General features: G+C 36.8%; 2 protein-coding genes across 2 annotated transcripts; one reads left to right on the forward strand and one right to left on the reverse strand.

Moving 5' to 3' along the window:
- Nucleotides 1-89: 89 nt before the first annotated feature.
- LOTGIDRAFT_151365 (hypothetical protein) lies at nt 90-4,696 on the reverse strand. Its single transcript, XM_009047703.1, has 12 exons — nt 4,561-4,696; nt 4,033-4,195; nt 3,786-3,843; nt 3,442-3,568; nt 3,034-3,149; nt 2,598-2,819; nt 2,258-2,404; nt 1,920-2,077; nt 1,551-1,623; nt 1,265-1,350; nt 1,039-1,135; nt 90-759 (listed from the first exon to the last, which is right to left on the reverse strand). The coding sequence occupies exons 1-12, from the start codon at nt 4,568-4,570 to the stop codon at nt 697-699; spliced, it is 1,320 nt and encodes a 439-aa protein (XP_009045951.1). The 5' UTR covers nt 4,571-4,696; the 3' UTR covers nt 90-696.
- A 340-nt stretch (nt 4,697-5,036) lies between these two features.
- Nucleotides 5,037-12,428, forward strand: LOTGIDRAFT_224456 (hypothetical protein). The gene is made up of 12 exons (XM_009047704.1): nt 5,037-5,162; nt 5,469-5,542; nt 5,819-5,938; nt 6,109-6,224; nt 6,417-6,538; nt 9,820-9,886; nt 10,127-10,247; nt 10,345-10,535; nt 10,710-10,850; nt 11,014-11,154; nt 11,371-11,545; nt 11,939-12,428. Exons 1-12 carry the CDS (start codon nt 5,135-5,137, stop codon nt 12,092-12,094), a joined length of 1,452 nt encoding a protein of 483 aa, XP_009045952.1. The 5' UTR covers nt 5,037-5,134; the 3' UTR covers nt 12,095-12,428.
- Nucleotides 12,429-12,713: the final 285 nt, after the last annotated feature.

The raw sequence follows: 12,713 nt of genomic DNA on the forward strand, positions 1-12,713 counted from the left end.
ATAAGCACAATGTTTAGTACACATGACTTTGGTTTATCATCCAAGCCCCCAAGCAAGCATTGTTACCCTGCTTTCAGTCTCCCAAAAGAAAGAGTTGAAAGGTTTTATTTGAAACCAATTAACAAACAAATGAGTTTTTCACATCACATGATAAAATACAACAAATATATCAGCCAATGAAAAATCAAGAGAACACAATTTTAACCAATCAGATGTACCAAAATACACAATAATGATATCTTATACAAAATGATTGCGTTGTTCCTGATACATGAGGAGGGTTTTCAACAGATTTGAGCACTTTAATGCATAGTTTAGGGAAAATTACTTCAAATTGATAAAAAATATGGGAAAATTTCTATGCGTAGTAAGGAAGGGCTTATAAAAGACTGTATATTTTGGCTGGGATGGCTTTGAATTTGTTCAGTTACTAATAGTTTCGCTTCACAGGACTCAAAGAGATGCAGAGTTGACAACCCCAATTGCAGAAAGGTTTTGTGGGTAAGTTGAGTTTAGGGGTGGCTTGGAAATATTTAAAAGTAAACTAGACTAAAAGATAAACACAAAAATATATATCTTGATCAATCAAACACGACCATTTCATACATACTCTCAATTATACCAATCAAACAGGCCCATCAAACATTCTTCATTCAGACACAATCACCCAGTCTTAAATAACCGCTACAGTTCTATCTATAATTCATCCTTGTCATCCAATTCTACATCACTCAGATCTATGTCCTCTTCCACTTCCAACTGAAAAGAAATTGAAATTACATCTTTACTTTCACGCCTTCTTGTCCAAAACTTTTTAGAAAATGAAACCTTCAGACGTTGGATTGACTCTCGAAAGCACTTGCTATGGCATTAAAATTTGCGTAGATTCAATTAAACTTGAAACCAATTAAACACCATGGCCATATAGCTAAATAATTTGAGGAATTAGCACGATTAAAGTTGAAATAAAGCCTGAGTTTTTGCCCTTGATAGTTTAAAATATGTAGTAATGTTCAACAAGGAAGACAATTCACTTACCACTCCGTCTTTTCCATCCCATTTTTCAGTTTTAACAACTTTTGGTAGTTCAGCACTCTTCAGAGGAGCAGACGCACCTTTACCAAATGACAGATCTCTGAAATTAACAGGTTAGAACATAACTTTATATTTCTAAGAGATTACTAATTACTGATAAACTTTAATGCCCTTATGAAGGCAGATTAAAGCCACGAACAGCTAGTAATATATAAGTTATTGCACTTACCTTAAAAATTCATTGATTCCATTTTCACTGAAGGCACCTTTTAATAAAGAATATTTTTTCTTTCTGATATTAACTGCTGCCATAGCCTGGAGAAAAGGTAATTAAAATATTACATATGGTATAGTTTTGATAGAAATATAAAGTTTGGCCATTTTGAAAAGGGGTACAGATAAAATGTTTGTTTTGAAAAGTGGTACAGACAAAAGATTAAGTTGTTAAGTTATAAGGTTGTTTGCCTTCCATCAAAGCATGAATGTCCAGAAATGGGATAAAATATCTGACTTACTGGATAGCCAAATCCTCCAATACCTAACCCTTCTTCTAATTCCATCTGAGCACCGGCTTCTGCCCAAATCCATCTAAAAATAGACACAAAATAATCAGTGATTGGAGCTCATCTCTTGCTGACATGTTTCAGGTACACAATCCTCATCAGGACAGCTAGTTTTAGAAATTGGGCTAACTAACATGTTTCAGATACACAATCCTCATCAGGAAAGCCATATTTAAGGCATCGAGCTATTACCTTGACATCCTTAAACACTTTTCAACTTCACAATGTCAAGATATAACAAACTCTGGTTAATACCTTGACTTCATTAGGCACTTTTCTTGTTTGAGAGTGTGGACAATATAAAAAAAATTAAGCTCTTACCCCCACTGATGTTTTTTGAATTTTTCTCCCATAGCTTTTAAAGTTTTTACGTAGGCGTTTCTACATTTTGATTGACAGTCGAGTATATGAGGTAGAATTGATACTACACAGAGTTGTTTCCCTTCACAGTTCTCTGTTACAGTGGACTCGGATACGATCTGAAAGTAAAATTAAATGGAATTTTACACCCAAAACTGGATAATGTGATGCAATATGCAGACCACTTTTAAACGATTCAACAATTCTTTAATATTGGAAACAAAAAATTGCGGTCCTGTTTGGTCATCAAGTTTGAGTACGTCTGTGTCTAAATCAACTTCTACGAGAAAGAGACAAACCTGGACAACTTCTGGTGGAGGTAAATTAGCGGCTGCCTTTTCATTGGCCCAGCTGACAATATCTGAGGATGTTCGGCCACCATCATATTCTTCAGCATCTCCATTACTTCCAGCGGGGAAAAACTTTATAGTTGGGAATCCTTTTACCTAAAATAAAGTGGATGAGTTCTTTAGACATATTCTAAATTTGATAATGTATATTCTAAAGCTCTGAGAGATCTCCTGTACATACAGTTGATTTTTCCGCCAGCTCTCTGAAGCTTTAAACATTTTTTAGAATAAATGTCCACATAACAAAATCTTAATGCCCTTTTTCCAACAGCCTTTAAAAATAACCCACCTGGTATCTGCCTGCCATGACAGTATGAACTGTAGCATCTAAAGCTCCTAATTTGACTTTTCCTTTCAATTCTGAGGCTGCCGAGGCCCAGTGAGGTTCTAGGTTTTTACAATGACCACACCATGGAGCATAGAATTCAACCATCCATGGATCTTTGCCCTTTATAACCAACTCTTCAAAATTAGAGTCTGTTAAGGTAACGACGTCTTTTGGATCTCCTGCCTGAAATGTAAATTATGGCTTATTGTTTACAGTGTTTATGACGAGGTTTCTCATTGGCTGTATTCGCTAGTGTACTATCCAATCAAATCGCTGCATTTAAAAACTTCTGTGATACATAAAAGGTGGCTATTGCAATCAAGGTATAAGTCGGAGTTCTTAATAGCCTGAAATTGTGAAAATGCGTCTGCCCATAAAAATATAAAGAGTTGTCTACCTTCTTGCCTCCACCACTCTTCTTTCCTCCTCCACTACCACCACTCAATCTAGAGCTCACCATGGATTTCAACGTGGACATGGCAGAATCTACAATACCCTGGGCATTTCTTGCTCCTGAAATCATAATCCATACACAGACAATTAGCATCAAATTAAATAGACATTCCTTTGGAAAGACATCCCAACTATTGGGCTTTCTGTCACAACACAAGACCTAGCTGATAGTGGGGAAAGATCAATGTTGATCAAAGATGTTGACCATGGACAAGCTGGTAGATCATCTCCACTCAACTGAAATCTGTGATTGTGCCAACACGATTTGCCTTCTAGTTGCCCATGATTTGTTTCCATGGCTGAGAACCCATATGTAATGGATGATTCAGACTATAATGAAAGTTATGCCTACCATTATAATCTGAGGGACTGTTTTTATTAGCACCAAAGATCTTGATGGTTGGGAAACCTCGGACACCAAATTGACCGCCCAGACTCTTGTGTTCATCAGCATCTACTGCTCCAATCTTCACTACTCCCTATAGCAATAGATATAAGTTTAATGTTGAGAAAGCAACCTAATTTGTTGTCTCTTGTCCAATAGGCTACTTGATAATATCTTTTATCATTATGTGCTTGACGACGACAGGGGCAGCATCTCAAAATATTGCATAAAACTTTAACCAGTGATTGTTCCATAAAGTGTCTATATATCGTACAATGCCTTAAAACAAAGTCCTAATTGTTGATTCCTACCTTAAGAGCAGTGGCTGCTTTCTTCCATTCTGGAGCTAAACTTTTACAATGTCCACACCTGCAACATTCCAACAAATATTCTTATAATTTCTAACACGGCCAATTGAAGGTCTATTCTTGTGTTCAAGATTGAGATACAAGTGGATCTGACGTTTCTTACAATCAGTTTTGTCAAAAGTTTAGTATTTCTCCACACTCAGGAAAGATAAATTTTAAGTGGAACTCATTGCAGAGTTATATAACTTACCATGGTGCATAGAATTCAACCAACCACAGTTCATCTCCATTGATAACTTTCTGATTGAAATTACTCGGTGTAAGTTCTACAACATCATCACTTTTACTGTATAACGAGGCGACAGACGTCACTAGCACTGCCACAATAGACACACAAACTGTCACTTGGACACCTGAAATAATAAAATAGGTGCTGTTAGTTGCTTATGATACTTGTTCCTAAGTTGAACATCCACTGCTATTTTACATACACTCCACGAAGATGCATTAAGGCCGCTTAAAGGTGCATCCAGAAATTTTGTCTCCTAAGATACTGATGAACTGTTATTAGTTGATTTTCTTTCTTTCCTGAGGCTGAGACATTTTTAGAATTTGAAACTGATGCTGATGCATCCTGATGCCCTACTGATGACTGACACTGGAAGTGAGTTGATGTTGATACAGCACAGTGACAATGGACATGATCAATGATCACTAAGAAAAGAGCAAATCTAAGCTACCAATATTTCTATTTGTAAATAATAAAATGTCTACATACCTATCATCATGATAAGCTACAATTCAGATCGAACTTTTTCTGTGATTGTTCGTAACGATCAAATGTGTTATAAATGTTTTGGGTTGTAAACGTGTGAACTGTAGAAAATAGTAAGGAGGTTCCCCTACATGTGGCTTTATTTCATTGGTTAACTCAAGAATTACGTGTCAGTATTTTGGAGAAAGTACCAAAGGGACTGAACTCGTCTCACCATTCCGGCGAGTTGAAATAGAGTTATTTGCCCTTGATTCCTACTCGCGCCACACGGTTGGTGTAAAATGCCTTTATTTGACAAAAATTCAAGAATGGGACCTTTGCCTTATATGAATAAATTGCTCCACAATTTTAACTAATTTTTAACGATGCCTTTCTATGAAATTTGTTATTTTTGGCTCAATGAAGACCTATTAAGAGTATTATGATAATTTTCAAATTTGTCGTAAGGCCATTTACACTCACCTGAAAAGAAAAAGAAAATGGCCACCAAATTCACGTCTGCTGATGGCAACACAGATGCTTTAGGAGATAGACTCTAAAAGAGAAATGAAAACCAGATTTCTGATCTGTTAGATACATGATGACACAGTCCATTGTCGTCCAAGGTCGGTTGATCGCGCTGTTACTCGGTCAATGACGCATTTTGCACTATTTGCCTTCTGTCAGTCAGTGCAGGAAGAGGTTAACTTATTATTCTACTAAAAAAGAAAATTTCATCTACTTGCCTAACAGCCACTAGTAACATGTTAAACAGAGCCTGAAACCGTTGTTAGTAAGCCTACAACCTGTCATGAATGCAAATGAGACTGTATAATGTTACCACCCCACCCCCACCAAATCAATAATAGCAATATCATTCATAAAATAAGCAGGGTTTGATTCTTGGTTTAAATATTCCCCATATATTTCAGTTGGACAGTGTGGAAATCAGATTGGTTGTCAGTTCTGGGATCTTGCTTTAAAAGAACATGCTTCAGTGAATAAGGTGAGATAACAGGTAAAATTCGGAGAATGGGGCAGGGGGGAGGAGGGAATAATTTGTCTTTCATAGATTGAAAAGTTATGGTGATCTGTGAATGTTAAGATACTTGCTCTCTTAATTTTTTTCGAGGTCTGAAATGAAAGCAGTAGAGGCTTTAAGGCAGTTTTCTAAACTTTTAAATGTATCTGGGACACTAATAGCATCGATTTGCACCATTCCAAATTTCAGTCAGACATCTGTGGCTCTTGTAATTCCACTAAGTGTTTAATTTACTTTCAGCAAGGTATATATGATGAAGCTTTATGTAGTTTCTTCAGGAACGTTGACAGTCGCTATGATGACCCTGTTAATATTTCCCTGTCTAATGGGAAGGGAAGAATCAGAGCTCTTAAAGCCAGGGTAAGTAGGCATTTCGTTATAGACTTTGTATGTACATCATCAGGCCAGCTAATTGAAATTCAAATCTCCAGAATTTGTGAAAAAAAGAATAACAAATTCCATTGCATGTCATTTAGCCAAAAAGGAGTAAGAAATTTGGGTGTAAAACTCTATTTCATTTTAAATTGAAGGCTGTTTTAGTTGATATGGAGGAAGGAGTAGTCAGTGAAATTATGAAAGGGCCATTACGAGATGTATTTGACTGTAAACAACTCATCACTGATGTCTCTGGCTGTGGAAACAACTGGTAAGTGTGCTATCATCTTCACTATCTCAAGCTAATACGAACTTCATCATATACCTTGACTATAGTAGTAACTTCTCTTGTATCATGGAATGCTGCAATTTGATTGGATTGTATGCCAGCGAATATACAGATGTGATATCAAAAAAGGGCAGGGCCTATACCAATTGAGTATTTCAATTATTTTTATTTCAGGGCAGTAGGAAACAAGATGTACGGAGGGCAATATGGAGAGATGATATCAGAGACGATAAGACGTGCTGCTGAACATTGTGATTGTCTACAATGTTTCTTTATATTACATTCCATGGGAGGAGGTAACTCTCAATTCCTCTACATCATATTCCCAACCCCCACCCTGCGCTTAAACCAGAAACCAAAGAGGACTCCCATTAGCCTGTTTTAAAGCTGCTCAATGCCCCACTCTCTGACATAAATGGGGCTTTATTGTAACTTATCAAATTGTTAAATGTTAATTAGAGCACTGCAGTGCCACAGTGAACTAGGGAATGGTTAATTAAATGCTCGCTTTGTGAGAAATCTGTAGATTTTGGCATCTCTTAGGAAATATCAACAAGCTTCTATAAGTGGGGAATGTCACCTTGTTAAGGTCATAATAAACTTTGGGTATTTAGTCACCAAGGTTACAATATAAACAAAAGAATGTCTATACCTTTGACCTATTGTTTCTAAATTTAGATTCAAATGAGTCACATATCAGCAAACTATTTTAGGTTTCATGTCTCAAGTTAGAAATGATTTAAGTTGGCAGATTTATCAACTATATTGAAGTATTTATGTCTGAGTTTGAAATGAAAACTTCCGAATCAATCAAACCCACGGCAACAGATAAACAGAAGATCCAGTTTTACATCTTATTGATATGAAACTATCTTATAAAAGTTTTGAGAAAAAGGAGACACATAATGAAATAAAACAATTTACATTTATTAAGAAATAAAATTCAGGGACAATCTGATAAAGAAAAATTTAAGGCACACATCATATGTAATAAATAAAAAATCTAATCTGGGACAATTTTTAGTGCATTATAAAGTTAAATCACATATACAGGGAACCCTCTTGGTAAATCTTCTTCCGGTACAATACAGGCTGTACCCTACATAGGAACCTTTCGCCCCCTTGACCTTCAGCTGACATTTTCCATTCTTACTGTGATCCCTGCATATAACAAGTAATACCAGTAATCTAATCAAACATTATCACAGTAAAAAAAGCACTCAGGAAGTTTATGTTTATGTAAATCACTTTTGTACACAATGCGAGTGCGATATATATATATTCTAAACACTTAAAACGCTTCAATGTCTCATATTTAGATTGCAGGAGGGTGTCATTGTGTTTTACACGCTTCTGGATGATCTGAACCTGTCATCCCGTTCGAACGAGGCACATACACTCTGACTTCAGCAAATTGAGGTCCATTTAATAAGACAACGTACTGGTTATTTTTAGTAACGGCTACACTCACTGGTTTCACGCCATTTTGAATTTCAAAAGTGTCCTTGACAACCGTTGCAAGGTATCGTCCCTTCGGTGAAAACACTTCCACACGATAATTTTTACTATCGGCTACCACAATATTGTCTTTGTTGTCAGTGGCGACTCCTAGCGGGGTGTTAAAATACCCATGATTCTCTCCTTCACCTCCAAACCGAACTTTGAATTTCCCCGCTGAAGAGAAAACTTGGACATTATGATTTACACTATCTGAGACAATGACGTGTGATTTACTGTCGCTGGTCACATGACGTGGGCACAAAAAACGTTCATCACCTGATCCTTTTCGACCAATCATAGTCCCAGAAAACGTGTATTGGGAATTGAACATATAAACACCAAACTTTTCCAACCCAGTGACAGCAATTTGACCATTTCGTAAACAGCAGATTCCATTAGGAGTTTCATATCTGTAATGTTGTCCGATTTCAGACAACAATTTTCCGTTCATGTCATACAGATGCATAATGGCCGACCCACTGCCGGTTACGCTGACCAGTATGTCATTTTTAGTCGTCACTGTCACATCTTTAATGGTGCATTTACAGGCAAACTTGGTTCGTAACTGTCCTGAACTGTGGAAGATCAAAATTCTGTTGCCGCCTTCATCTGCTATCACAAATTCTCCATTTTGAGAAATGGCTAATCCAATTGGCTTGAAGAAATCAACTAATCCTGGTCCGAACTTTCCAAATCTGTGGACCAAGCCATTACTGCAGGCTAGTACTTGATGCTGGTTCTGCTGTGATGTGACATCATCATCTACCTGTACTCTTGCTACACCTGTCAAATCTGGGTACAATGGCGTCGTTTTGGTGTTTTTAGTGCTGACTAAAAATCCCACTGGCTCGCTGTTTCTTTGGAGTGCAGACGGGTCAGACTTGTTCCTAGGTCTTGGGGGAATCTTTGGAGGTTTTCTGGCATCTTCTACAGTGTCCAACAAACTCGTTACTAAATGATTATCGGGAAAATAACCCACACCTCCGACAGGTATGTCAACATACGCTCGACAAATTGGACATGGAAATCTCCCCTCTCCTTCATAATTCCGACCAACCACAAAATCTTGAAGACATCCTTGACAAAATGTATGAAGGCAAGGCAAAGCTTTCGGCTTGTCAAAATTACACATACACACCGTACAAGTTAAATGGTCTTCCTCTATTTTAGAGCGCAAAGTCAACGTGGAAGCCATTTTTGAATTCTTGTTATCATTCATCACGGGATTCCCTCTGCTGTTCTCGCCACTGAATCACTCCCCGGTAGATTACGATAAAAATTCCAAATGCGTAATTTTCTAATCACATGTAGATGATTTCATTTAGCTTGAGTAACAGTTTTCTGTGTTTTTCACGTTTCTAAAAGCTAAATATGTCTTTGACTCATTAAAATAGAAACCAAATTTGAACTTTAACCTCTCGATTCATTAGGTCTTCACATAAACACAGCCATGATGTTATCGGCGCGCGCAGGCTATTATAAGTAACAAGGGTGTTTCCCCAGGTGTTTTAGGTGTTTTCCCAAGATTTCCGGTGTTACGTTGCCTGGTAACGATCACCTCATTGAATGAATGAATGAATGAAATAAAGGAATAAATTCATTCATTGATAAATATATCAAATGAAAAAACAATAAAATTAGATAACCCTTAAACAAAAATAACTGAACGTTTTGAACTGAATACAGGCTGATGCCATTTCTAATTTCCATCATTGTCCACTGCATGGCATTGTTAGTCTTCTTAAACCTGTTAGGTTGATAGAGTTTGAAGGCACTGTCCGTGGCATCACAATTTGCCTACCTTGAGAGGGAATCGGGAATCGCTTCCATGGAAAGTAATCTGCTAGCAGATGACAATCCAACTTGCTGCCAATTGAGCTATATTCCACTTGTAGATAAGTAGGGTGTAAAACTCCATTCATTTCATATGATCTCAGCCAAACTAACAATTTCAGAGACTATAGGATCATCATGTTTCAAGACAGAAACTTAACATAGACCGGAACTTCTTGATTTTCTTGTTAAATGTGAACCCTGTCAAAATGTAAGACTCTAATTTATTTTGTCTGTATTTTAGGTACAGGATCTGGTGTAGGAACATTCGTTTTAAATCTCCTGGCTGATGAATACCCTGATGTTTATAGGTGAGTTACCTACCTTGATTTGGCTCTTCATTCTCATTGTAAGGAGCTGGGGTGGCTTAGTGAGTTGGACGCTTCCTCGCTAACCTTGCGGTCCGGTTTTCAAATCCTGACATAGCTCCAACCTTTTGAGTTTTTCTCTCAGGTTTCCCCCTGTCACAGACTCTCACTGTTGCTTGTTGAAGCCCAATCAGAAGGAGAAAAGTATCATGTAAAACTGCATTTGATGTAATTCTATTCTAGGTTTGTGACTGCAGTGTATCCGTCTGGTGAAGATGACGTGGTTACCTCCCCTTATAACAGTGTATTAGCTATGAGGGAACTAACAGAGCATGCTGATTGTGTTCTTCCTGTTGAAAATCAGGTAATGCTACTCCCTTCTCCGTACAATTTCCTTTGACATGTTAATTAAGGAAGCTGTTAAAGTCATGACCTGGAATTGACTTTTTCATTTGTTATAGGCATTGGTAGATATAGTGAACAAGATTTCTCAGGCTATACCGTCAGGCAAGACAGGTAAAAGAGTGTACAGTACCAGTAATATTAAAACAGACAGTACCCTGACAGCAATAGACAATACAACCTGCCGAGATGAGAAACCATTCGATGCTATGAATAACATTGTGGCTAATTTATTGTTGAATATGACGAGGTTTGTTTCAATATGTTAAATATACTTTCACTCAAAAAATTTGAATAAATTGGCTGGAATGTTGGACATGATTTTGTTTTCGGGGAAGCAAGGTAGCAAAAGTGAGATTTTCACACAATACTGTTTAATAATAAAATATAATTGATGGAGAAATAAATCCTGTTCTATTTTCAGCTCAGCTCGTTTCGAAGGTTCATTAAATGTCGATTTAAATGAGATCACGATGAATCTAGTGCCGTATCCACGGTTACACTATTTGGTGACCAGTCAGAGCCCACTATATGTATTTAAAGATGTTCATCTTCCACCAAGAAGGTAGGATTGTTTTAAAAGGAATAGTATTAAGTAATGTTCACTAAGTATTGTTTACTAAGTATTGTTAATATGTTAGTAAAGTATTGTTTGTATTACTAAGTATTGTTTACTAAGTTAGTAAAGTATTGTTTGTATTACTAAGTAAATTGTTTTGTATTTGAAGGTTGGATCAGATGTTTACTGATGCTTTCTCTAAAGATCACCAGCTGATAAAAGCTGATCCTAAACACAGCCTGTATCTAGCCTGTTCATTGATGGTCAGAGGGAATGTGGAGATGTCTGATATAAGACGTAATATTGATAGGTAAGATCATTGGAATACTTGACGTTATCCTGCAACTGTGTCTGTCAACTCTGTATCCCTTTTAGAGAGTCCACATTGACATAAATGTTTATTTAGAACCTTCTTCTGTGGAGTACATGTATAAATACGAGGAAATAAATAACCACTTTTTTTATTGATTGATTGGTTGGTTGGTTCATTCATTCATTCATTCCTTCATTCATTTTTTATTCACAGATTGAAACCAAATTTGAAATTTATAAGATGGAATGAAGATGGATGGAAGACCGGTCTATGTAATATACCACCAGTAGGACAGCCATATTCTCTACTTACCATGTCTAATAACACCTGTATACGTGATAGTTTCACCAGTCTTAAAGATAGATTTGTTAAACTCTATAAACGCAAGGTAAATATCAGCTTATATTGTCTTTGTCAGTGGGAAACATTTGCTTGAAGTTATGATGTGTAAGTGCTCGGAAGATATTGAATGCTTCTTTGCAACTGGTTGTGACAACTCAGCTTTTTTGAGAGAGTCCACATAGCCATAACTTTTCTAGAACACCTAATTCTACTCTGCAACTTATTGTGGCAACTCCACATATCTGATATTGTTTATTGGGTGCATTTATACTGCTCATTTTTTCCATCACACTCTATTCGACCCAGCTGAAAATGGGTAGAGATAATCCGAGAAAGCTCAATGTCAAGAGGTTTGTCCAAGGACCAGCTGGTAGAAAGGGGATCCTCATGAATCTAAGTTGTTATCCTTGTAAAATATAGTTGTCTCTTTCTTTCTTAGGCTCATATACATCATTATACCAGTGTAGATGGAATGGAGATGGGTGATTTTTCCAGCAGTTTAGAATCTCTGAATTCTTTGATAACAGATTATGATCAACTGGACAAATCTCAGGGTGTAGAAACACTGGTATCAAGGCTACAAGTGGCTTCCTGAAGACCATATGAAAGCTGAATTTCTCTTATCGTAACACCTGATGGTACTTGTCACTAATATACAATTATTGTTCCCGATTTTGTCATGCTATGAACAAGATTTGTGGTTACTGGAATTGTCATGGTTGTACAGATTTGAATTAGATACTTTTATGATGTTTTGAGGCTCTGTGGCTTAGTCGGTTAGAGCATTAATTCTTCAAATGATGTCATTATAGTGGTTACATCAAACAAATGATGATCATGGGTTCTAATCTTGGAAGTCTGATGCTTTGAATAAGTTATCTCCACTCATAATTCCATGATCTAACTTGTAAATAAATCTTTAAGTTGTTATCCTTGTTTCTTCCCGTCTTATTTTGTATCCTGTTTTGCTTGCATGAAATTGAATGTTCCTCTGATTTGTCAAATGTTCACCCTCTTGTCAGGAGGTCTGGGGTTCCATCCTTGAATTATTTGCACGCGGAACTTGGATTTGTCATTCCTGAGTGATGAAATTTACTTTAGAAAAATGATTTATGACTACAGTGAATACAGTGAGTATTTTGATTAATGAATGTGAAATATGGGAGATAACTCCGTGATGACTGAATAAAGTTAGACCACACATACTTTAATAT

This window comes from Lottia gigantea, assembly GCF_000327385.1.
Source record: "Lottia gigantea unplaced genomic scaffold LOTGIsca_115, whole genome shotgun sequence".
Classification (NCBI taxonomy): Eukaryota; Metazoa; Mollusca; class Gastropoda; family Lottiidae; genus Lottia; species Lottia gigantea.

Coding starts and splice junctions, on each gene's coding strand:
- LOTGIDRAFT_151365 (XM_009047703.1), bottom strand. Junction 2,405..2,597: donor TCATGGCAGGCAGATACCAG/GTGGGTTATTTT, acceptor ACTTTATTTTAG/GTAAAAGGATTCCCAACTAT. Junction 1,624..1,919: donor TTCAAAAAACATCAGTGGGG/GTAAGAGCTTAA, acceptor GTCTATTTTTAG/ATGGATTTGGGCAGAAGCCG.
- LOTGIDRAFT_224456 (XM_009047704.1), top strand. CDS start 5,135: ATGATGACACAGTCCATTGTCGTCCAAG. Junction 10,536..10,709: donor TTATTGTTGAATATGACGAG/GTTTGTTTCAAT, acceptor TTCTATTTTCAG/CTCAGCTCGTTTCGAAGGTT. Junction 11,155..11,370: donor ATAAGACGTAATATTGATAG/GTAAGATCATTG, acceptor TTTTATTCACAG/ATTGAAACCAAATTTGAAAT.